This window comes from Corythoichthys intestinalis, chromosome 12 (assembly GCF_030265065.1).
Source record: "Corythoichthys intestinalis isolate RoL2023-P3 chromosome 12, ASM3026506v1, whole genome shotgun sequence".
Classification (NCBI taxonomy): Eukaryota; Metazoa; Chordata; class Actinopteri; order Syngnathiformes; family Syngnathidae; genus Corythoichthys; species Corythoichthys intestinalis.
In genome coordinates this window covers 54,263,886-54,289,270 of record NC_080406.1, presented here as the reverse complement: position 1 = coordinate 54,289,270, position 25,385 = coordinate 54,263,886, and the positions used below count along the sequence as shown (strand labels likewise).

Genomic DNA, 25,385 nt, shown 5'->3' with positions numbered 1-25,385 from the left:
CAATCAGGATGTGACACAGACTGTTATTATTGACTGTTTTGAAATTTACACAGAAAACCCATCAAATCTGAAAGCATGTGTCCAAATGTTTTCCAGCTACAAGCACCACCACACTATGAAGTATTTAATATGTATTACACCCAAGGGAGCCATTTGTTTCTTCTCAAAAGGCTGGGGAGGTCGTACAAGTGACAAACATGAACAGTAATTTTCTTGATAATTTGTTACCTGGGGACATTGTCTTGGTTGACAGAGGTTTTGACATACACGAATGTGTGGGCATGTAGTGTTCAGATGTCAAACTCCCAGCATTTACAAAAGGCCGCTATCAGTTAGCAGCTAGAGCAGCTGAGAATCCATGTTGAAAGGGTCATCGGAAATGTTTGTCAGAAGTATAATATCTTAACAGGAACCATACCCATAAACATGATTCTTCCATGTGAAGGTGAAGAAGCCACAATGTTGGATAAGGTTGTCACGGTCTGCTGTGCCCTGACAAGCCAGTGCCCAACAGTAGTTTAGTACAATTAGTTTTCTTGTCGTAGTGTTTGTACAAGCAAAGTTTTTTTTTTTAAATACAATTTGTAGATGACTTAAACCTGTTTAATAAAGTATGTCAGTGACAATTTTGAAGTCTTCTTGACTCTTTGCCTCTCTTAGGTACTTAAAGAACTAGTGTTGGTTTTGATAGTGAAAAGTTTTTTTTTACTGATTACATTCAAACAATTTTGTGGTGATAAACACTGAATAGGAAATCTGATGTTTGCTAACAAAACGAGAAGTTTGACAGTTTTACTTTTTTAGATATATAATTTTTACTAAAATTCTCAAAACAGCAGCAGCACAAAGGTAAACAGAAAATAGCAATACAAGGAAATATAAAACGTGCATATGAAGTAAAATAAATAACACGAGTTGTAGAATAACGTGTTCAAGTAAATTTGTCCCACTTCACATAAGTCCTGCATTGAGAGAGTTGTACATCTTTGCATGGCAATGTCAACACTGAAACAATATATTGTGCAATATACATGAATTTGCATTTCATTATGACATTTCCTTGACCTGTTTTAGTCATGCGATGTTTAAGATGATATTCAAGGTACAATTCAACAATGTTCAAGTAAGAGCTGGATCATGTTTCTGAGAGGAGTAACGAGAGTGACAAATGTGTTGTCGCAGTCCTGCGGTCGAAATGCGGAGATCCTGCACCGAGCCATTCGTTAAATGTCCGTGAGCTTCGAGAGATTTATAGTTTTTAAAATGTAAGCGCTGATACCGTAAACGAGGGAGTTTTTTTTTTTATATCCAGCAATGAAGTTCTGGTTTGTTTACATCCATGGTACACTCAAAATGGCGCATGGGGGCGTGTAATGTATTCCTATCGTTGAATCTATCACGTAAAAAGTCTATCAATATCCATATTTATCCAGTCTATCCTATCCATAAAAACCGCACGTGCAACTCGATAACCGACGTCACTTTCCTTCAGGTAAACTAGGAATAATCAGTTATCGACTACTATTCCTGGTTGGAAAGCCCCGCCCAACGTCATTTGATTGACAGACCGTTTCTCTGCGCATTTGCCATTTACATTCCCAAAGAGGAAAGGCGATCGACAAATGACAATGACAATGTAAAAGCCAAACAGAAAAGGCAAAGGCAAAAAATATAATTGTCATTGTTTTTTCCGTTTGTTGTGTTCAATGACAGAATGTAAAAGTCAATGAAAAATATTGTCATTGTTTTTTCCGTTTGTGGTTTTTAATGACCAAAAGTAAATGTCAATGACAAAGTATACCGTTATATTTTTATTTATTTATGTATTTATTTCTCTTTATATTTATTTATTCGTTCATTTATTTACCTATTGATTGATTTATTTATATATTTATTTCTCTTTATATTTATTCATTCATTCATTTATTTTTTTATTCATTTATTTATTTATTTATTTATTTTTAATTTTGGCACTCCTGTGACTCCATACAAAACATTTATTTTTTTTAATCAAAAGAAAAAAAAATCAAAGAAAAATAGTTTTCAAATGTTTTTTGTTTCAAATTTATTTTTGCATTCAAACACATGTTTTTTTTAATTGAAAATATATATTTTGATTGAAGCGACTTTTTTTTCATGAAGCAACTTTCTTGATTTAATAATAAAGACACAAATCTACCTCCATACACACACACGCACCGTAATATTGATGCTGCATTCATGTGTTGTTGGAGTAATCGGGGAAAAAAATGATTATCTATTACAGGGTGTGTATTAAAAAAAAAAAAATTTTTTTTAAAAAGCGCCAGTCACTCAGTTTGGATTACGACTTTAAAACATATCATGAACGCAGCATATCTGCCGAGAGTGCTTCGCGGAAATGTCAACTCAAATGCCTATCATAGCCAAAGATACGTGCATAAATTACCATTTTTAGGAGCCGTTTGCAGCTATGTGTAAATAGAGTAAGATGACCATATTAAATAGGCGCATCCGGTAGATTATGCTATGAAGCCTTAAAACTCCTCTTTTTTCGGTGAAATTTATTCCAGTGAAATATATCTGGCAACGACAATGTTCTCCAAGTGAAAAATAGTATTTGAAGGGGCATTCACCTCCAATTTTCGACTTGGCAAGTAGTATTATTTCCCATAACTGCAACACCACTTGAAGGCAGCATATGAGGCCCAAACAGTAAACACCTGTCTCATATTTGGAGTTGGATTAGCTGCACTGTACACGTATTTTCATCGGCAGTGTAGCTTCTGCAAACAACCTAGCTGCTTATTCGACCTGTTATCAACAATATATTGACACGGTCGGTACAAAGATAGGACATCAGCCTCGAGTATTATCGTTCTACTCTTTTTTTTTTTTATGGTCATGTTCTACTGGTCTACTGGCGTAGCTAACTGCTAACTAGTTCGCACTTGAGGTTGGTTTTGAATAAACCAAATCAAGGTTGGGTTACTAACGTATTTTCCTGACTTCTTTTTTTCTGACATCGTGGCCATTTTACGGAAAGAGTTCAAATAAATCCCTCGAAATGAACGATGGACCATTTCGACTAGTTTGGCTGTGCTGTCCGTTCAATGATACCCTTCACTCTCACTCACGTGGGTTACTCAACTGTACCTCCAATTTATTAGGCACTTGTACAAAAATGTAAAAGTAACCTTTCTCACAATTTGACAATGCTCACAAGAATAACAGTAATGTCCATTTTAATATCAATCAAAAATTCGAAGTGGAACAAAAGTTATCGGGGGAAAATTTCAGTAGAAATTGTCCAATTGACACATGATAAAGCCAGTTGCTTTTTGTGATCTAAATAAGGATAAGTGATTGTGGATTCTGAATGTTTTAGGCTATATCTCACTCAGTTTTTAATTTTGTCCACCCAAATTTTCAGCACATAATGTTTCATGTTGAATTTTCATCATTAATGAAAGTTGAAATGAGTTAGAATTAGGGATGTCCCGATCCAGGTTTTTGCACTTCCGATCCGATCCGATACCGATATTGTTGTGCACTTTCGATCCGATACTGGCCGATACCGACCTATCTGAACATTTGTTAAAGTTTAAAGTTATTTAGCCTCCTTACGTGGTTGTCAGACTCATGTTGAAAAAGGTTTTAGTTCTCTTGATAACATCTAGCCAGCTGAATTAGGTGAGTTTGAATAACACACAACGGTTGGTAGCAAGAAACTGACCTGTTTATTCAGTGACAAACACAAAACATTATAAATAACAAACAGAAATGGCACAGTCAGTCAGTAAAACTTGCAAATAATATTGTAAACTGTCTTAAGCAAAACACACCAACAACCTCAGTGGAAAATCCCATAAATCCGCCAAGCTATTAGATGCTTTTAATGTTTCGTGCATTAGTTGCAAAAATGGTATAAAAACCTTCTCACGTTTAAATAAACGTCTATTTCAGTATCAAGTTAACATTTTAAAACAGTAAATAAAATACTCAAGTCCCCATTCTGTATCAGCAGCTTTAAACTACATTCAATTCATTTAATTTTGCGAATCAACTGTTAAAGTTGTTAAAATTCCTCCCGTTATTCCATAATTTCCCTTCTGTCTACTTTTGACATGTGAAAGTTTTAAAACTGTTTTGAAGATAGATTCAAGTCAAGATTTTGCCGATTTAGGAGTATTTTAGATAAAAAGTTAATTAGGTTCGCTTGGAAGGTTCACAACAGCCTACTAGGGAAGTCTTCTGCTTTAAGATGGCGGCTGTTTACTAACGCATCTGGTTTTCAATACTTCAATGTTGCTAACGCAGTCGAGTGTGTCGTGTTGTATCTAGTTCTATATACATGTGATATCTATTATCTCCAGTAAAACGACGTTGACGTAGTTTGTAGCGGCTGTCAGTAGCACTCAGGTATTCTTGTGTTTTTTATCCAGCGGCATGAGTTGAGCATTGGCATTACCTGGGTCTATGACAAGCATTATGTTTACTTTCGGGACGCAGTGCGGTCAGTTTCTCATTGCGTCCCGAAGACCGCGCTGTGTATTAGTTCCGCTTTACTTGACATATTTCAATAATTGGAATTTGGATGTTTGTGAATCGTTCGCGAATCTTCCACGGCCGAATTGCTCAAGGATGTAATGACGGCTGGGCATGTTGTACCGTGGTTGTAAGTGTTGGCTGGTGCGTCTTTACTCACGTGAGATAATGGCTCGTCATCCAGAATGAATTCTTCGGCAATGACTCTTGTTATTCCCTGGGCTTTGGGACTGTCGAGTGCCAGTTTGTCACGCATAGCAAGTGTTTCTGCCAGTGTTAGTTGCGTAGTACCTTTCTTTTTGTCTTCGGTTTTCTCAACATACTCCTCATATTGTTTGTGGTGGTATTTCGCTAAATGCTTGATTAGGTTGGTTGTATTAAATCTTCTTACTGCTTTACCACTACGCTTGACTTTATTGTGGCATATGTTGTACTCTGCCTCTTCGTCTATGTCGTCCTTTAAGGTGAAATGATCCCACACAGTTGACATTTTTACCGATTAAGTCTCTCGGTAAATTGGGAGACGGTAATGTAAATGTAGTGTGTTGAAGGTGTGCCGTAAAATGCGGACCGTATTTTAAGCAAACCAAAGCAAAAACTGGAATGGATTATGTAAATCGGTGTGCTGGAAAACCCGGACCGGACTTTAAAAAACTGGATCGGAAGTCTGGATCGAAATTTTTCCGTGTTCCGATCCGATACCGATGCGCATTGTTTGCCCATATCGGCGTTCGATCCGATCCAAATATCGGATCTGGACATCTCTAGTTAGAATATTGAAGGGAATGGCTGCTTGATTTTTTGGAGCAAAGAAAACAACTCCTCTTTAACACATTTTTTTTTTAATAAAAAAATCACAAGTGAACACTTGTGTTAGTACTTTTTTCAAATAATGGGGCTGTAATAAAATCAATTTTGAAACTCAATAAGTATGCCTTAATGGTGGCTATGTGGTATGTAATTGTTGGGACATGCACATTTAATGCTTAATATCATATTTTAATTTTAAATCAAATCTAATATTTAAAGTTGAAAGATAAGTAAGGACAATTTGAGTGGAGTTTCGTATTTTTAGATAAATTATAGCGGTAGAATCACCTGCATATATAAAAATGATGTCAATTGTTTGTGCTACATCGATGCTGTAAAAAGTTTCATTTGTGCTGCTATCGTTTATAAGATATTTACAATTCTTTTATAAGTCAATATGAGGTCAACTAACTCCCCATTTTGATTAAAAATTGTGTTATTTGTGCTGTAAAAATGATTATTTCTGTTATCGTTTTGAGATATTAATTTCGAGTGATGACGTCTCGCATCCCCCCCATTTATTGCAAAATGGAGCCAAAATGGGCCATTTGTTTATGCTATGTTTGTGCTGTAAAAAATTTGGTTTGTGATGGTATCGTTTTATACGTAGATATTGAGATATTAATTTCAAGTGATGACATCAATCGCAACCACTCCATTGGGGCTGACGAAGCATACCAACTCTCTTAATAACACAGGGTGTCTCAACAACTAGCGCAAATGTAGCACAAACAAATGGCACCCCTTCAGGTCCATTTTGAAGTAAATAGGCGGCTGCGAGTCACGTCATAACTTGGAAATTATTATCTCAAGCACCCCATTTACTGCAAAATGGACTTAAGTCCCTCATTGAATTTGACACTATAAAAGTAAAAATTGTAAAATATGAAATTATTGGCCGAGCATTGAATTTACTTAATGAGCATTTGTGATTTATCACTGTAGAACCTGACCAAAGGGCAGTTCTCATTGTTGACCATGTAGCTTCAGAAGTGACCTAAACGTTCCTTTTGGAAATTTATGAATACTGTATTGACATTATTGCTAATATTACAATGCCCTAATCAATATGTATATATTTTTGGTTTCATTTAGAGCTCTATATTTTTGTGGCGGCTGAACCTGACATTACTTCAACTGACCCCAGGTTAAACAAATGGTGCATGAGTTTGCCACCTTATTTCAAATGGCTGACACAAGGTAAGTCTATTTTTTATTTTTTTTTTGAATGCATTAATCAACTTTATCTCGAAACATTGTAGCCTATAAATTAGGGGTGTCAACAAACCGATTCCACAAAGGGCCGCAGTAGGTCCTGGTTTTTGTTCCAACAGATCCAGCATAGACAGTTTAACCAATGAGGTTTCTGCTAAAACAAGTAGTACCTGACTTCAATCAACTGACATACATGCTCATTCATGTCTTTGTGGAGAGTCGGAACAGGGCCGTACAGTCCCAGGCCTGCTCCCCCTTGATATTATTGCATCTAGGGGTGTGACAAAATGTCAAAATGGTGATATATTGTGATACTTTGTATCCCAAAAGGTTATCGATATGCTCCTGCCAAGAATCGAGATATTGTTTTAAAAAGGTGTCAATGTCTAAAAAAAAAATAAAAATGAACCAACAAGTTGCTACCAAAATCTTCCACCATTATAGTGTCTCAGTTAACTCTAAGGCTGCATTGACGGTGCTCGACGCCCAATCCATTTAGACTGGGAACGTTCGTTCATTCGAAACCAGAGCATTCAAAGTCATTCTGTCCGATTTTCAGGGCATATACAGGCCACTTGCTGTTCATTTTAGGGCATTTACAGGTGATTTTCTGTTGAGTTTGAGTCACTGCCTATTCATTTGGGTGATTCCCAGGTCACTTCTTGTTCTGTAACTCAAAATGAACAGGAAGAGACCCATAAAATGCCTCAAAATCAATAGGAAGTAACTGAAAATCAGCAGTCCTTAACCTTTGAGAGCCAGACCTTAAATGGCCCAAAATTACCTCATTGCCTGGCATTGGCTGCCTCTACCGGCCATAGACGTTCAATCAGTTTAACGTGGGAGGGATGGCAGCGAGAGAACGAATGTTCATTCGCTGCCACCCTCCCAGTTCAAATGGATTGGACGTCTACTATTGATAAGCTCATTCCAGTTTGATTTCCTGACCAATGTATCGATAATCGTTGTATCGCCATATCGTCAGGTCATCGTTATCGTGAGCTTTGTATCGTATGGAAACATGAGGTACCAAGAGGTTCGCACTCCTAATTGCATCGTACACTGAGGATGTTCATAATGATATTGACGGGGCGTGGGGCCGATTAATAGGGGGCCTGCATTGTTGGCGTGGCCTTCAAAGCTGACGAGTGGAATCACAGACAGAGAGCTTTTTCTGTTGAAAATGCTTGTGAATAAATGCTTAAATACCCGAATTATTTATAGATATGGACGTAAAACAGTCTCGATTCTGGGTTAAAAGCAAAAAAAAAACGTGCAGTTAGCATTTATTTTACGTTAATATGTCAAAGTATGATGTTAGTCTGTTAGTCAATGTGGCGGCCGCCATATGTAAACAGATTTTCCGGTAAATATGGTGGGTCCCGCACTGTTTCTCTATGGCCTGGCTCCCGGGACGAAGCCTCCTTTTTGCCTAGGCTGGCGGTTGCGGCGGCTTCTCGGCGCTCTCTTGCTTCCACCTTCCCCTCTCTTTTCTGCCCCGGTGTCCTCCTCGGGCTCCGGCGTAGGTCGCTGGCTGAGTGCCGGTGGGTTGGCAGGTAGTCGCGCGCTCCGGGTGCGGACCCTGTCCTGCCCCAGGCCTAGGAGGCCGTTTGGGGCCCGCGGTGTGCCGTGTTGGTTGGAGGGGTTGCGGCGGTGTCTAGTAGGCCGGGTAGGTTGGCGGTGGTGAGGGCGGGCGTGGGGGGCGGTGGCGCGTCCCCTCATCCCTTCCCTGAAGGCCAGTTAACGGGTGTGTGGATCATCCAAGTGACCACCCTGAATCCTGGGGGGATGACGGCCTGAGCTATTGGAGGAGGGATGGGCTGTGCTGGCTTATCCCCCAGTTGGCTGGGGGGGGTCATGGCACTGGGGTTGTCCCCACGCAGAATTTCCCCTTGTCTGCAGGACTATCACATGTCTGACGGGATTCACACATGACTAGGTGCAATTAGACACAAGTCGAAAAACTATTGATGCCAGGATTAGTGATCAGGCTGCATAGGATGTCAACATCACCACACTTAGAAGTTATTCACATAATACTTGGTTGTACACTTCACATTGCTGATTTGTGTACACACCACCCCACCTAATCACATCTCATTCTGACGCCCTTACCCCGTATTTTTTCTCCTCGGTCATCAGGCCCCCCACATGGGTGTCAACCGGAAATACAATTAGCTAACTACTATATTCATAGTTAAGCCTGAGTTATGCTTCGGCGTTGCGGTGACGGCGTAGCGACTACGGCGTCAATGAGCATTCGATAGTTCTGCAACAGTTCTGTAATTCACCGCCCAGCCAGATGGGTATGGCGTTGTGTTTGTATGGTTTGAGGGGACTCTTGTTGACTTCCTCTAGTTTTATTCCGTTTACACAAAAATGCAAACGGAGATGGAACGCTTGAAAGTAGAGCTGAAACGAATACTCGAGCAACTTGAGTAACTCAAGTTTAAAAACTGATCCGAATAATTTTATTCACCTCGAGGAATTGTTTACTTTTGCCAGCTCTAAGCATCATGTTTTGCCGGGACTACTTTTAATGCGGGACAACACGCTGATGTCACGTGCGTAGAGGAAGAAGTCATTAAAAAAAAAAAAAAAAAAAAAAAAAAAAAAACCTTATAGGCTGTATTGGCACCATGGAAAAAGTGCTTAGAAAATAGATTTCGTTCCACTGAAATGGATCTACATGACCGCTGCATTATAATATACATACAATGCTAACTAGTACCAAAAAAAAAGTTCTACTCACGGTTTCCAGTCATTTTTTAGTAATTAGCGTTTTTGTGTCGGTCTTTTTTTCCCCCCGTGGCGCAGTGATATTGATACGGCGGAGTCGTATCGTCAGTGTGTGAAGCCATTTTAGGTCACGTGCACCAATAGGAGACGAGGATTGTTGCTATGGGTTTGGAAAACAAACAACATGGCGGCGACCGTGTCAAGCTACGACACGAGCGAAGATGAACAAAAGATAAGAAAACCGCATTCGAAATGTAGTCAAAAGGCATGGAAACGATGCTATATGCATCCCTCATCTGTCCATGGGCGAAAAAGGGCAGGAATTTGGCCGAAACGGCATGCAACTTGCTAAGCCTTCGTGGCTACGTCAGACAATGGCTTTCTCTCCAGGCTCCGTCGAAGGATCCTGCTGAAAATGCGTCGACTGGGATTTTTAACGACATTGACTCCAGGTAAGCCACACACACGCCTTTTGTTGTGAATAACTATGGGAGTTGGGGGGCTTCTGGTCAGATCACATATGAAGTTAAGACTTGCAATGTGAGTTCTGGGCTGTAGCGGTCATTATTATGATGTTAGATTGTTAACTTTGAGCAAAAAGTTTAGATTGACAGATAACATAGGTTTTTCATAGTATTTAGTTTAACTGTAGTTCCAAAAACCTATTTGATAATATTATTCAGGAAAAAATGGCAGAATAGACAAGCCTAGATAATTTGGATTGGAAGATTATGTAAATATGATATGGATGAAACAGTTCACACATGGTTTATGTGTGTGTGCGTGTTTTTCAGAACTGAAACACCCTTCACTGACAGCTACAACTTCTTCTGTGGGACCATCGTCCATTAAAAGATTAGAGTTGACCAGGATCTGCTGCGAATGGACAAGCTTGTGGAAATATGGCTTTATTGGGACCATGGAAAAAGTGCTTAGACAATGGATTTCATTCCACTACGCTGGATCTATGCGTTCAATGCATTTTTTCTAAGCCAATACCCTTCTAACTTAGTCACCAGCCAGAAATGTATCTTGATGTGAAAAATACAGATCTAGTGTTGCTGTTTTTGCTTGTTTTAAGTGTTATATTAATTCTGGCAACACAAAATCTTTATCAAATGTCATAAACACATCTACCAAACATTTGAAACAAGTATTGGTGCCTTAGTATACACATAGGTGAATTCATGTAAATGAAATGAAATCAAATCAAATCAAATGCAAATGTAGCTAATTTCTTGAAGGAAACACTTCAACATTAATGATTTGCACCCAGCACAATGAAATATATATTGAATTAAGCTAAAGGCTTATGTATCATATATTAAAAATATCACAACCTACTATGCAATGAAATATATAAAATAAAAAATGCACACCATGATCATAAATGGCTGAAAATCAACCGAATTGCTACCACACCCTCTTAAATGTGAATCATGGCAAAAATGGAATAAGATAAAAAATTATAGGGTGATCAAAAAATAATGTGCCAAAATCATAAGGTGATACTTTAAAAATAAAAGACATCACAAAAGAAGTGATGGACACGTGTTGAAGATAACTTCCAAGTTTTATTTCATGTTTCACAAGTGCTCAAATGTGAGCACACCCAGCAGCACGGACAAAATCAAGCCACGATGAGAATTCCTCTCAAACTTGTGCATGTCGCAGTTATTGTCTTGATTGCAACTGTTGTTCGATATTTCACATCATCAGTACTTGCTGGACGTGTTGGTATGTTAAAGACAAAGTTCATTATCCATCTTTATGGCACATAACGTATGTTATACACTAAGTGTATGTTCCACCACTTCCAGCAAATATTGATGACATGAAAGATCGAATAACAGACTATATCAATGCGAGAGGGAGGAATTCTCATGTCAACTTGGATGTTGTCCATTCTGCTGGTGATGGCCATATTTGAATACTATGAAAACATGAAATTGAACATAGTTACTTCCTACATTTGTCCAAGGTAGTTTTTTTTTTTTTTTTTTTTAAATGTTTTTTGTTTTTGACATGGCATTATGATTTTGGCACAGCCTTTTTTAATCACACTGTATGTACACAAAAGGTTGGAATCATTCAAGTATGGTACTGTTGGTACACAACATTTATTTAAACATGGAAGTGTCTCATACTATAAAAATACACATATAAATATTGAAAAACAAATTTAATATATATATATATAGAAATAAAAAATAGTAAAACTGTACATGACAACATTACTCCTCAAAATCGCTTTCATCAAAGTCATCAGCCCATCCAAGTGTCTTCTGTTTCTTTGGAAACATTCTCGCATGCTTGGCACCGATATAAATCAGTACAAGAAAGTTTTGCAGACATATAGGAACATCTTCCCGTGTCACAATTGGTTGCCTTTCCACTACAGTTGACTACTTGCAAAACAGTATCAGTGGCAGGATTTTTAGTCATCCATGTCACTGCCAACTGCCCATCCTCAATGTCCCACCCGTTCCCAATGGGTGAAGGGGCACACATTTTACCTGTCAGACAATGTTTCATAATTGCTGATTGATAGTTTGCTGTCCTGCAATGTTGGTACAGAGCATCAGTTTTTGGGGGAATAGAATGTTCTGGCAAGACTGACGAGGCCATACAGAAAGATCTGCATTTGGCATCATTTTTGGCATATAACTGGCCAAACAGGTGGCACACGTATTTCCACAACGTGTTAAATGTTTGTAGGTCAAGTTTAAAACTGCTGCCCAGCTTTGCAAACCCAGTCAGGTACTCTTTTTTTATGACGTGCAAAAGAATCCCCCCCCCCCCATGAAAGGCACAAGCAGAGTCACAACCTGTGAATGTATGGATGCCAATGAGTGCTAAACACACACTAGTGCCAGGAGCTGCAGAGACCTCAGAGACGTCAGTCCTCGTTCTGTTGCCTCCTCCTGTGAAAAAATGCAATTTACACTGTAAATCTATCTGCAGACTTACAGCAATCACTGCCACGTCAGTATCAGGGCTTTTATTGACTACAGCTTGATGTTCTTGAGCCAAAAGGTTTATTTAACCATTGTCACCCATAACAGGTATGCAATAAAAACTTCTACTGGATTCACTTTCTATACACTGTACATACATTTTATAACAAAGTTGTATTGATATCTGGGCTAAAAAATGGCATCGTTACAACACTAGTTTAAATAAGATTTTTGTGAGCATAGGTTAATAACAATTAACCTTGTAGCAAAGGCGTGCGTGTGGCTTACCTGTAGTGAATGTCGTTAAAAATCCCAGTCGACGCGTTTTCAGCAATATCCTTCGACGGAGCCTGGGGAGAAAGCCATTGTCTGACGCAACCACGCGGCACTGCACGTTTTTTCCAAATTCCTGCCCTTTTTCGCCCTTGGACAGTTGAGAGATGCATATAGCATCGTTTCGATGCCTTTTGACTAAATTTCGAATGCGGTTTTCTTATCTTTTTTATCATCTTCGCTCGTGTCGTAGTTTGACACGGTCGCCGCCATGTTGTTTGTTTTCCAAACCCATAGCAACAATCCTCGTCTCCTATTGGTGCACGTGACCTAAAATGGCTTCACACACTGACGATACGACTCCGCCGTATCAATATCACTGCGCCACGGGGGAAAAAAACGTTAATTACTAAAAAATGACTGGAAACCGTGAGTAGAACTTTTTTTTTGGCACTAATTAGCAACGTATGTAAATTACAATGCAGAGGTTATGTAGATCCACTTTAGTGGAACGAACCAACACAATTTTCGCTCAGCCAATACAGCCTATTACTGCAGCTGACAGCTTCTACAAACTACACCAACGTTGCTAAAAACTACGCCCGCATGATGCTACGGTGGTAGCAGGTACTGTCTGATGCGTCTCATAGACATCACATGTATATAGAGCTAGATGCAAAATGACTGACTCGGCGGCGTTAGTAAACAGCCTCCATCTTAAAGCAGTAGACTTCTCAGCGCTAATAAATAAGATTAACGTTACTGTCACTCCCTCACGTAATGTTAGCCATGCGGAGGGCTAGGTTTCTATTAGTTATGACCACTGTCGATGCGTGGCTAAAGTGTCTTACATACAGGCTTTATTTAATTTGTAAAAACATAGCGCTGTAGAGTGATGAGAGTGTAAAATAAAAACTTAATAATGCTAACTGTCAATTTTGGCTCAGTAGTCATTGCTGGATAAAACACCAAGTAGCACTGGTCCCTCCTGTGCTTCAATACAGCAGGTATCATGCATTTATTTTTCACAATGCAAAAACTCCTATCAGGACTTTTTTCAGGACAGTTTAGACTAGCTTAAAACTTAACTAGAACTTAAAAATAGCTTGACACAAATGGAAATTCAAATGAAACACATGATGCAATTGTTGGCTGTTTTCAACAATATACATCGAAAATAAAGACATTCATTGACTGAAAATGGTTCAATATTAGATGAAATGTCTTGTTTTTTCATGTATATTTATAATTGCTCTTTCCCTGAAATGTTTTTTTTTTTTTTTTTTTTTTTTTTTTTTTTTTAATCCGATTACTCGATTACTAAAATATTCGATAGCTGCAGCCTTACTTGAATGTGGATCTTCAACTCATCAACATTGAACAACAAATGTCGATCATACAGTCGGGCAAATAAGTATTTAGTCAACCACTAATTGTGGAGGTTCTCCTACTTGAAAAGATTAGAAAGGCCTGTAATTGTCAACATGGGTAAACCTCAACCATGAGAAACAGAATGTGGAAAAAAAAACAATATATCACATTGTTTGATTTTTAAAGAATTTATTTCCAAGTTAGAGTGGAAAATAAGTATTTCACCTACAAACAAGCAAGATTTCTGGCTCTCAAAGAGGTCTAACTTCTTCTAACGAGGTGTAACGAGGCTCCACTCGTTACCTGTATTAATGGCACCTGTTTTAACTCATTATCGGTATAAAAGACACCTGTCCACAAAATCAGTCAGTCACACTCCAAACTCCACTATGGCCAAGACCAAAGAGTTGTCGAAGGACACCAGAGACAAAATTGTAGACCTGCACCAGGCTGGGAAGACTGAATCTGCACTAGGTAAAACGCTTGGTGTAAAGAAATCAACTGTGGGAGCAATTATTAGAAAATAGAAGACATACAAGACCACTAATAATCTCCCTCGATCTGGGGCTCCATGCAAGATTTCACCCCGTGGCCTCAAAATGATAACAAGACCGGTGAGCAAAAATCCCAGAACCACACAAGGGGACCTAATGAATGACCTACAGAGAGCTGGGACCACAGTAACAAAGGCTACTATCAGTAACACAATGCGCCGCCAGGGACTCAAAGATGAGACGTGGCTGGGTCTTTCAGCATGACAATGATCCCAAACACAGCCAGGGCAACAAAGGATTGGCTTCGTAAGAAGCATTTTAAGGTCCTGGAGTGGCCTAGCCAGTCTCCAGATCTCAACCCCATAGAAAATCTGTGGAGGGAGTTGAAAGTCCATGTTGCCCAAAGACAGCCCCAAAACATCACTGCTCTGGAGGAGATCTGCATGGAGGAATGGGTCAAAACACCAGCAACAGTGTGTAAAAAGCTTGTGAAGAGTTACAGAAAACGTTTGGCCTCCGTTATTGCCAACAAAGGGTACATAACAAAGTATTGAGATGAACTTTTGGTATTAACCAAATACTTACATTCCACAAGGATTTGCAAATAAATTCTTTAAAAATCAAACAATGTGATTTTCTAGGTTTTTTTCCACATTCTGTCTCTCATGGTTGAGGTTTACCCATGTTGAAAATTACAGGCCTCTCTAATATTTTCAAGTGGGAGAACTTGCACAGTTAGTGGTAGACTAAATACTTATTTGCCCCACTGTACATCAAACCGGAAACAACAGTCTGAGCGGACCAATCATAGTCCATTTGTGTGACGTCACCACGCGTTGACGTGATGCCCAGTCAGGATTCTGATGAGGTGTACGTCAGGCTACAGGGGAGGGTCGTAAATTGAGTCTGCTTTGACGGCGTAGGTCTGCAGCAGAAGCATAACTCTGCTTTTAGTGTAAGCGTTGAATGTATTTCCATTTGTTTGTTCTTCTCGTGTCTCTCTCTTTTTCAATTTTCCTTTGTGTCCCCCATAACCCCTTCCTGCTCGCTGCTTTCTCCTAATAAACGAAATACAATCAGTAATCGCAATTGGAGTATAGCATACTCCCATGTGGTACATTAAAACTGCTCAGACTAATAGGACACTCAGATTCCCGTTCTCCGTGTCAAGCAGCTGAACAAGACAGGACAGAGATCCTGCACCAACTGCGGCCCTTTGAGGACCGGTTTGACACCCCTGCTGTAAATGGTTCGAGATAAATCATCAGTTTGACCCAAAGTCTGTGATGGGAGTACTAATTCATCTAATTAGCTGTTTATGACATCATCAGGTCGTGGCCAAATTGGATCACATATATTTTACAGATGTTTAAAGGGATCCATTGATAAAAAGACTTGTAGTTTAAAAGATAAATGTTGGTAAAAGTTATATAATTTAATATTGAAACACCTCTTGATGTTTTCGTTTTTCTACAATTTGTAAAATTTTTAAACTAGTTGGTCGCCACTGTTTTTGACGTCGCAGGGCAGTGACGTCACAGGGCCACGCTGCCAGAATTCCACCTGTCACTCTTAAAAAAAAGTGTCTTATACAAGGTATTGATTTAAATACGGCACAGGGGGTCAATGGCGAGTTTTACATTAATTAGGGATCAAGCCAATGAGTGTGTTTTTTCCTTTGACTGACGCTGTAGTTTCTTTAATCCACATTGGGAAAGAAAAAGGAGAGTGAACACAGGCATTGATTCGTAGCTCGGACCGCGCCGTTTATTGGCATAAGCTGTGCCAACTCTTTCACAACACACATAAGTATTATACAGTGAAAATACTACAAAACTCATACTCATACCTTTAAAAAATGTCACCAAGAAGAAAAGTGATTCAATCTGTATTACTGAGGCACTATTCTCACACAGTTAACACAACAATGCAAAGAGAACTAGCATTCACAATCAAAATAGATGTGCAAAATAGACATAAAACATACTCAGACTTTGGTCAAACTATATTCAAACATTTTAGCAACTCCTTTAGCTCATCAAATACTCTGGATGGCAATATTTAGTCACAATACACAAACTATGATGCTGGGAGCCATTTTCAGGAGTCTTGTGAAGACAACACTCAAATGAACGTGAATCGCAATAGACCCAGGATAAAAAAAAAACAAAAAAAACAGGGAGCTACGGCGTCAGTCGAGGGACAAAACGCACTCATTGGCTTGATGTCTCATTAATGTAAAACTCGCTATTGACACATTTTACCAAATAAACTAGTTACACTTAAGCGCTACTTAGTGACGACTAAGCATTACAAATAAAGACAGGCCGTCAGAGGACACGACAGCACATTTAATGTGGTGTTTTAGAATAGCTTGGAACAAATTAGGCAATGCACATGTAAAACGCGATTCATCATCCGAAAAATTCACTATAAGGAAGCCACTTCGGAATGAATTAATTTTGTATCTTGAGGCACCACTCTTATGAAAAAGTCATGATATGAAAGCTACTCTTGAACTAATTAATTTCATATCTTGAGGTACAAATGTGGTTGGCGCAACAATTTCGTAGGAACATATTGTCGTCGATTAATTTTTGGTTTCATACCTTCCACATTGTCCTACGCTTCAGGTCTGAATGTCAGGAAGTCGACATGGAGACCCAGTCCAAGATGCGCAGCTTGACAGGAGATGAAATTAAATGTCTTAATGACATTCTTCTGCCAATTGTCGCTAACAAAAAAAAAAAAGGGATTTCCGCTGAGGAAAATGAAATGAAGATCTTCGTGGAGCATGAAAATATGACTAGCGACACTGGAGACGCTAACATCATTAAGGAAGACAGTAGCATAATCGTTGCTGTTAAAGATAAGCAGATGTAAACCAGCAGCAACACCACCAGAGAACAGCCGAAGTTCAGCACTGTATGTAGCACCACCTCCACAGTACCTTGTGTTTCTTCTCACAGCACGTTGGGCACATCGTTCATCCAACACTCGTCAGTCTTCACCCAAACTGAAGAACTAATGAAGGCCAACAAGAATGTGGATACTGAGCTCCTCATGTCGGATCTGGACTATGTTGTTCAGGTCAGTTAAAGAGGCACTTTACTCCATTTCCATTAATTTCAGATTTAGATAGTGTGTCTTTGGTTGAAGTGTGTTATCCAAGTGTTTTTATTTGATTGCAATCACATTTGGAAGTTAAATCCTTCTGCAGATGCTAGAATTGGAAATTGTGTACTGTGTGACATGACACTGCCTAAATATGCAGGAATATGTAATAACGTGTTACAATTTCTCCGTTTCCATAAAAAGCACGTGTGTATGACTTGTATCATGTTTACATTTTACACACACTCTCTTACTCAACGCAGTTGCCAGAGGGAATAAAAACACATGTTTTACCACCATTAGACACACTAAACACGCTGGAGTTAACACTCGTAGGTATTCATGATAGTGTTAATGAACATTTAATTTTGTATAAATGTGAGATCATACTGGAGGTATTGTCTCCTCGGCAGCCCTCTACAGACATGTTTTACATGTCGGTTGGCCCACCTCTTCTAAGCCGTGACCATCTGTAACTTTTCTGTCGACCAAGTATTCCCATACCAGCGATTTAGTTTTCTTCAATGGGTGGAGAAAATTTCATGAGCTTCACCTCCTCTAGCCACCGTGTAGCACAGCGGACTCACTGACACTGAGCAACAACCGGTGGGGGAGGGTTGAGCCTTGCAGCTGCAAGCGAGCGATATCTCCTTGCATTTATAATACATAAAAAAATAGCTAATACCTTAAGGACGGTATTACAGAATTTTTTTACGGTTTTGAAACCGTGACGTTTTCGTACCACGGTATAATTTGAAACCGGTTATCAGCCCATGCCTCAGGGGTACCACTGTATTTTTTAAAAAGCAGACATTTTAAGCAGTTACTCACAATGTTACGCATTACTTGAGTATTCTTTTCGACAAATACTTTTTGTACTTGAGTAATTTTTTGGGACGAATACTTTTACTTAAGTACGTAATATTATATTAAAATAACGCTACTCTTACTTGAGTAAAATTTTGGGCTACTCTACCCACCTCTGGTACCCAGCCTCTTCGTTCATCTTTCACACCCACTATTATCAGGAGCGCTGTGCACTGAGCTGAAACATGATTGACAATGCAAGAATATGCTGCCTGACGATAACGTCACAAAGTTGTCACAACTTAATTTAGTGAGAGAACACCCATTTATGATTAGTAAGTTGATAATATAATATTGAGTGTGTCAATATTAAACATACGTTAACACATTTCTTGCCATTTGCGATTTTTGACAGATTTTTCAAGTGCCCCAGAATAATATGTGGCTATGGCTACTAAGTGAAAAAATGGATTATGCATTGCGATTTGACACGTGACGATTCGATTACGATTAATAGGTTCAAAAACGATAATTTTATGACAGCCACTCGTAGCAGAACGAAATTCAAGACACGTCTGCCGCCCGGACACCTTTAACGGACGCACGCACAACGTTATGATAGATGCTGCCGGTTACTGAGCGAGAGATTTACTCCTTTTCAAAAGAATGGAAAATAAATTTGTGTATGAGACAGGCAGGGTTGCACTTCTGTGCGGAAGTTAATTTTTAGAGCGAGAGGTGAAGAGAGATAGTTCGTTGCTCCTTGTCTTTCAGTTGTCCAGCAGTAGGTTCAGTCGTGTTAATTGGAAAAAAATTCCTCGTGTTTTGCTAAGTCCCGTGTCCGTCTATCAGAGGTGAGTACACGAACCCTCTTGCACTGTTTAGCCTTTATTGTTGTCTTTATTGTTGTTGAGCAAGATACTGAACCCCACATTGCTCCTGGTGCTGCGTCACCAGTAGGTAGATGGCGATGTAGTGTAAAGCGCTTTGAGCGCCTTGAAAGGTGGAAAAGCGCTGTATAAGTATAAAACCATTTGCCATTTACCATTTGTTTTTAAGATGTTACTTGTTAGCGCCGAGTGCTATGCTAATTAGCGCGTTGTTCAGTGGTGTACAAAAGTTACTCCAGATGCAGAACGTTTAAAACCAGGATTAAGTACAGCGGTAAAACTACAAGAAATATGAAATAGTACAGAAATCTGTGATTACAAAGTATATTGGTTAAAAGAAGTCTTATTTTTAAAGACACTTTGTTTCCAGAAAATGTGGAACTCATTCCACCAGTGTAAATTTTATTGTATTGTGTACAGAAATAAGTTCTGCCTTTGAAACAGCTAAGGTTTTTGCACCTTCTTGTTGTATAGACATGTTGAGAAATAAGTACTTCCTTTTTAAATCGTGTTTTTGCACTTTCTTGGGGAAAAAAAAAAAAAAACAGTTTGAAGGCAGCTTTTTGTTGTATGGGCATCTTTCCATCGTTCCCGTTGAATGATTAGGATATAGGATATTTTAAATAAATAATGGATATTAATTTGTTTGGCTACTTTATTAATCAGTAATGTATGATGCATCAATAATCGTGATAACTAGGGATGGGAATAGATATGATTTTTACGATTCCGATTCCATTATCGATATTGCTTAACGATTTGATTCTTTATCGATTCTCTTATCGATTCTAATTTGGGGAAAAAGAAGAACAAACATTTGGATTGGCATCCACTTTGTTTAATCAGAAGTCACAACCTTACAAACTCACAACGAAGTCAAAAGAGGCCCAGAGCCTCGGTTAACTGTGGCAATATTTAACTGTGGCAAATACACAAGAATGTGTAACATTTTACTGAAACATTTTTCTAATAGAAATTAAAAAATCCTCCTTTTTAAAAGGACATATGAGCTGATAGCACTAAAAATAATAATAAAAAAAGATAAATACTGTCAAATACAACAAAACAGTGTGTAATGCAAATGTGCAAAATTAACAATTCTTTTGCAGAAAAATAAGCATGTCTGCTTTTTCAGGTAGGATACATGATCTTTATGGACTTATGGTGCCTCCAGCAGTGGAGAACACCCTCTCAGATGGGGTGGAGAAAGCATGCACACACAGAGAGTGTTTAGCTAGTCCAGACAGCAGGGGCAGAGTATCTCTTTTTTTGTCCCAAATATTAACAAGTTTATAATTATGTTGGTGTAATTACATAAGGACGGTTGGATCCCATACAATATAAGAGGAATTTTAGCACAATCCTCCGTTAACTTGGATTTGTGAACTTCCTAGACATAGTCGGGGTACTCTATGGAAAAGCCTTTTGATACTGAGTAGAATAAAAGTGGTTTTGGACCAATGGGACCATCCTAACTCAAATTACGGGCGAAAATACGCTGATTGGCTGTAGTCGTCCGGTGCATTTCGGGAAGTCATTTGGATCATCTACATCCGTTAGTCGTAGCAACACAAAAATACCACCATCGGATGCGGAGGTATATCCTACTGATTTGTGTAAAATCAGTAGTCAAATTGGCCGTACGACCCACAAAATTCAAATTATTCTGAAAAAAACACAGATTGGTGGACTACCGACCGAAATGAGTATAAAAAATTGCTAATTAAATAGTTTAGGATTATTTTAGATGCATATGTGTTATATTTGTCTTATAGAGTATTCGGCGAGGAATATGATCGACATTAATAGACTTTTTTGGAAAAATCACCATTTCTTTAAGTAGTCTCATGAATAATGACCTGGCCTGTGATCAATCCATGCAAAATCACTCAGCTCATGCCAGATTACACTTGGTGAATGATCCCTCTTTGAATAATCACGTAGTCTTACCTGGTGAATCGAGGGTGCGTATCATGCGTAAATTACGTGAAGTAATTCGTGCTGGTTGGAATCTATAAGAGAATTGTTAGATAAAGTGTCAAACGAATTGAAACGCAAGGAATTGATTCTCTATAGGAACCGGTTCTCGATTCCCATCCCTAGTGATAACTGTGATCGTCAATACCGTGATCATCGTTCAATAATCGAATTGGAGCTCCCTTAATCATAGTCGAATCGAATTGTGGGGTGCCCAAGATGGCACATCCCGAGGCTACAGTAACACAAAACTTATAAAAATAAAAATCTTTCATCATAAATGCCTCATTTTTAAAATTATTATTATTATTCCTTTGTGATGAGCAATTGAACATCATAAACATTTTTGTCTGTACGGCTTTGGTAGCGAATGAGTTAATAGTTGCTGGCTTCCATTTTGTATTTCAGGAATTTACTAATCTAGTGATGACCCAGGGACTGAGAAGCCAAGATCAAAAGAGGTATCAAATCATAACAAATTTCCTGAATGACTTAATATGTTGTTATTTTTTATGATTGTTTTTTATTTGGTCCAGACTGAATCACCAAGTAAAGCCATGCCACTGTGTTGTACGTGCTCAGAAAGCAGAGCTAAGTGTCCTTGCGCTGGAGTATCACATGTTTAGACAGCACTGCAGCAGATATCAACTGTAAGACATTTAATGTGCAGTGGAACCTTTGTGATAATGATTTCTAACATTAAGTGTCATTTACATAACCATCTACGACATGAGCAAATATGCTTATAGAAGATAGCTGTTGAATGTTAGTGTTATTCTTTGTCATTGCAGATCAGCTGAGTCTCCAGCCAGTATTCCAGCCGCTCTCCAAAAACTCGAATCTGACTACAATCAGATGAGAGATAAGATCCTGGCAGGGATTCCTCTGAATCATCTGAAACCTTTGGCAATTGACTGTGATGTGGTGAGCAATAGAACTCAGTAACCTAGGTAATACAACTCCTAGCAAAAAGTATGGAATCACCAGTCTCGGACGAGCAATCACTCAGACATTTTATCATGTAGAACAAACTCAGATAAAAAGCTTGAAAAAATAATGAATTAGTTCAAAATTGCAACTCTTTAGCATTCAGAACCACAAAAAGAAATGAATAAAAAACATTGCAATGGTCAGTAAATGTTACTTTTATAGAGCAAGTGCAGGGAAATATACTGTATATGGAATCACTCCATTCTGAGGAAAGAAATATGGAATCATGAGAAACAAACAAAGAAATAACAATCAAAACACATTTATAGTATTTAGTAGCACCACCTCCGGCTTTTATGACATCTTGCAGTCTCTGAGGCATGGACTTGATGAGCATTCTTCATCAATTTGGTGCACTCCGACCTGGCAACGCCAGCTCATCCTTGCAGGTCGGAGCCCTGCTGTGGACCGTTTTTTTTTTTTTTTTTCAATTTCCACCACAGGTTTTCAGTAGGGTTGAGATCTGGGCTATTTGCAGGCCATGACATTGATGATGATGAGTCTTTCTCCAAAGAATGCGTTAACAGTTTAAGCTCTGTGGCATGATGCATTGTAATCTTGGAAAACGACAAACATATTTTCAATTGAAGGGTTAAGAAAGCTATCTAAAACTTCAATGTAAACTTGTGCATTTATTGAAGATTTAACCACAGCCATCTCCCCAGTGCCTCTGCCTGACATGCAGCCCCATATCATCAAGGACTGAGGGAATTTTGATGTTTTCTTCAGGCAGTCATCTTTGTAAATCTCACCAGAACAGCACCAAACAAAGGTTCCAGCATCATCACCTGAGGGTTGTTTGTTTCTCATCATTCCATATTTTTTTCCTCAGAATGGTGTGATTCCATATATATTTCCCTGCACTTGCTCTATAAAAGTAACATTTACTGACCACCACAATGTTTTTTATTCATTTCTTTTAGTGTTTCTGAATTCTAAAGAGTTGCACTTTTGAGCTAATTCATCATTTTTTCAAGCTTTTTATCTTGAGTTTGTTCTACATGATAAAATGTCCGAGTAAGTGCTCGTCCAAGACTGGTGATTCCATACTTTTTGCTAGGAGTTGTATACTAGGCGCGTCTGTAGCGTGTCGTGTTGCTGACGCATCAACATATTGAAAGGGCTGAATTATGCTTCTGGGTTGCGGTGATGGCGGAGCGACGGAGTAGACCCAAGTAGTCATTGAGGTTTCAAAAGTTCTGCGTCAAAGGAACATGTTGCTCTGTAATTCAGATTTAGATGTCGGATGCTTGGTATGCAAAGGGTAAAGCGGCACAAAACCAGAAAAAGCGCACCAGAGTGGCCAAAACACTGACTTATTTCAATGAAACAAAGGAGCTTGGCATTCTCTTGGCTGCACATAGGCTGTGAATGAACACCTACAGCACTTTCACCCAGTTGTAATTTTGGAAGACGACAGGAAACAATTACAAGCTGGCAGATCGTAAGTCCATCTAACTAACTAACGACATGTTTTATTGAAGTTGCTAAGCCTGTCGTGATATGCAATGAGTCCATTTATCGTACGGTAAAAAAAAAAATGAGGGCAGTAATTTTCACGGCTTCGTTTTATCGACGCGCGCGCGCGTACGTGCATACATTTGTATATGCGTGTTGATCATATACAAGACTCCAGTTCTTTTCACAGATGTTTATTGATCATCAACACACCGTGGAATTAAAGTTCAGACATACAAAATAAGGAAACCCATCTATATTAACTCATTCACTCCCAGCCATTTTCACCGGTGCATCCCCCTTCGCTCCCGGCCGTTTTACTGGATTTTGACTGATTTTGCAAGGCCCACAGAAAATTCTGTTCTGTTGCTATATAAACATGGAACCAACCAAAAGAAAGATTAGACTCTCTTCTTTCAGCAGGAAAAAAAGTTAGTTCATAAATGTTTCAATTCTTTAGAAATCAGCACTAGAAAATAACTTAGTTTGAGCAATTTTCCAATTTCTGATGAAAAAACAGAAATTGAGCTTTTTGTAAATGCATACATTTCAAACATAACTTTGACTTTAACACTGCTATTTTTTGCTTTAGTTACAACCCAAACATCTGAATAATGTTTTCGTTTTACAAAATAACATAAACAACAGGACAAATAGAGCTTTTGATCGCAAAGTAAGCATTTATTTACACATAACTAACTGAGAGATGACGCTGTTGTGGTCGCGACGGCCGGGTTAAACTTTTCCCTCATCGGCGCCTGTCTCATGAAGATGGATTTTTTTTTTTAGTCTTTCCAGCACAAATCGTCCGCTGCACTGGTGGTGCCGGTCATTCTGCTGGGTCGTCCAGCGCCTGGCATCCCGGGCATCCTCCCGGTTGTTGTGCTCGGTCGTCCGCCGCCTGGCATCCTGGATGTCCATTCTGTCGTCTTCCGCCAGCGCCCCGGCCTTGCGGCCGGCCATTCATTCCGTTGAATCGGGTTGGGGGTCTTACCAAATGCGCCACTGCCCTCCAGTGGCTAGTTTTATTGCTTTAAAATGGATTTTCAGCTTTGTGCTTTGGAGCTAAGTTGAATCAGAACCTAAGGTGTCTCTTGTTAAAAAAAAAACGTAAAAGACATATAAATAGGTCTTTTGGACAGTGAAACAATTAAAAATAGAACATATTTATAGGTTTTTGGGAGCAAATGAGTTAAACACTGTAAACGTTAGCATTGCTATATTGAGGCTAATGGGGAAAAAAGACAACAAACTTTAGCCTGCTATAAAACATTGGCAGTCTTCTCCAAAAAGCAAACTTGCAGTTAAAAGGTGACACTTTAAACATGAAAAATCGCTGGTAAACAGCATTTGCAAACGAAAAAAAAAAGGAAAAAAATTGATTAATGACACCAAATGCAATGACCAAAAGAGCTTTTTTGCGGAGTGTAAAGCTTACGGTTGGTGGTTTAGCAAATGTACTTCCGGTGACCATTTCAAAATAAAAGCACATTATTTTTGTCATATAAATAACGATTTCTGGAGTTAATCCCACATGCTTCAGAATTCAGATTCTACACTAAGAATAGTTTTAAAATGATACCCTTTATGAAAAATCTGATTGGCAATGAATAATTAGATGGCGATGTAGTGTAAAGCGCTTTGAGCACCTTGAAAGGTGGAAAAGCGCTATACAAGTATAACACCATTTACCATTACTATTGTATGTAGTAGTATACTATAATATTATGCTAGATTTTTTTTTTTTAAGAATTGTTTTGAAT

At 38.8% G+C, this 25,385-nt stretch overlaps 1 protein-coding gene across 3 annotated transcripts in view; it reads left to right on the top strand.

Annotated features, from left to right (window-relative positions):
• The first annotated feature begins 2,659 nt into the window (after positions 1-2,659).
• Positions 2,660-25,385, top strand: part of rbm44 (RNA binding motif protein 44) — a 45,344-nt gene continuing 22,618 nt past the window's right edge. For 2 of the 3 annotated variants that reach the window (XM_057852988.1, XM_057852989.1), the window contains exons 1-6: positions 2,660-2,818; positions 6,433-6,537; positions 17,356-17,476; positions 21,583-21,635; positions 21,711-21,824; positions 21,966-22,098. In XM_057852988.1, the coding sequence (XP_057708971.1) occupies positions 6,494-6,537; positions 17,356-17,476; positions 21,583-21,635; positions 21,711-21,824; positions 21,966-22,098 (465 nt within the window). In that variant the 5' untranslated portion in view covers positions 2,660-2,818; positions 6,433-6,493. The remainder of the gene's footprint in view (positions 2,819-6,432; positions 6,538-17,355; positions 17,477-21,582; positions 21,636-21,710; positions 21,825-21,965; positions 22,099-25,385) is intronic. The other variant, XM_057852990.1, reaches the window with a different exon arrangement.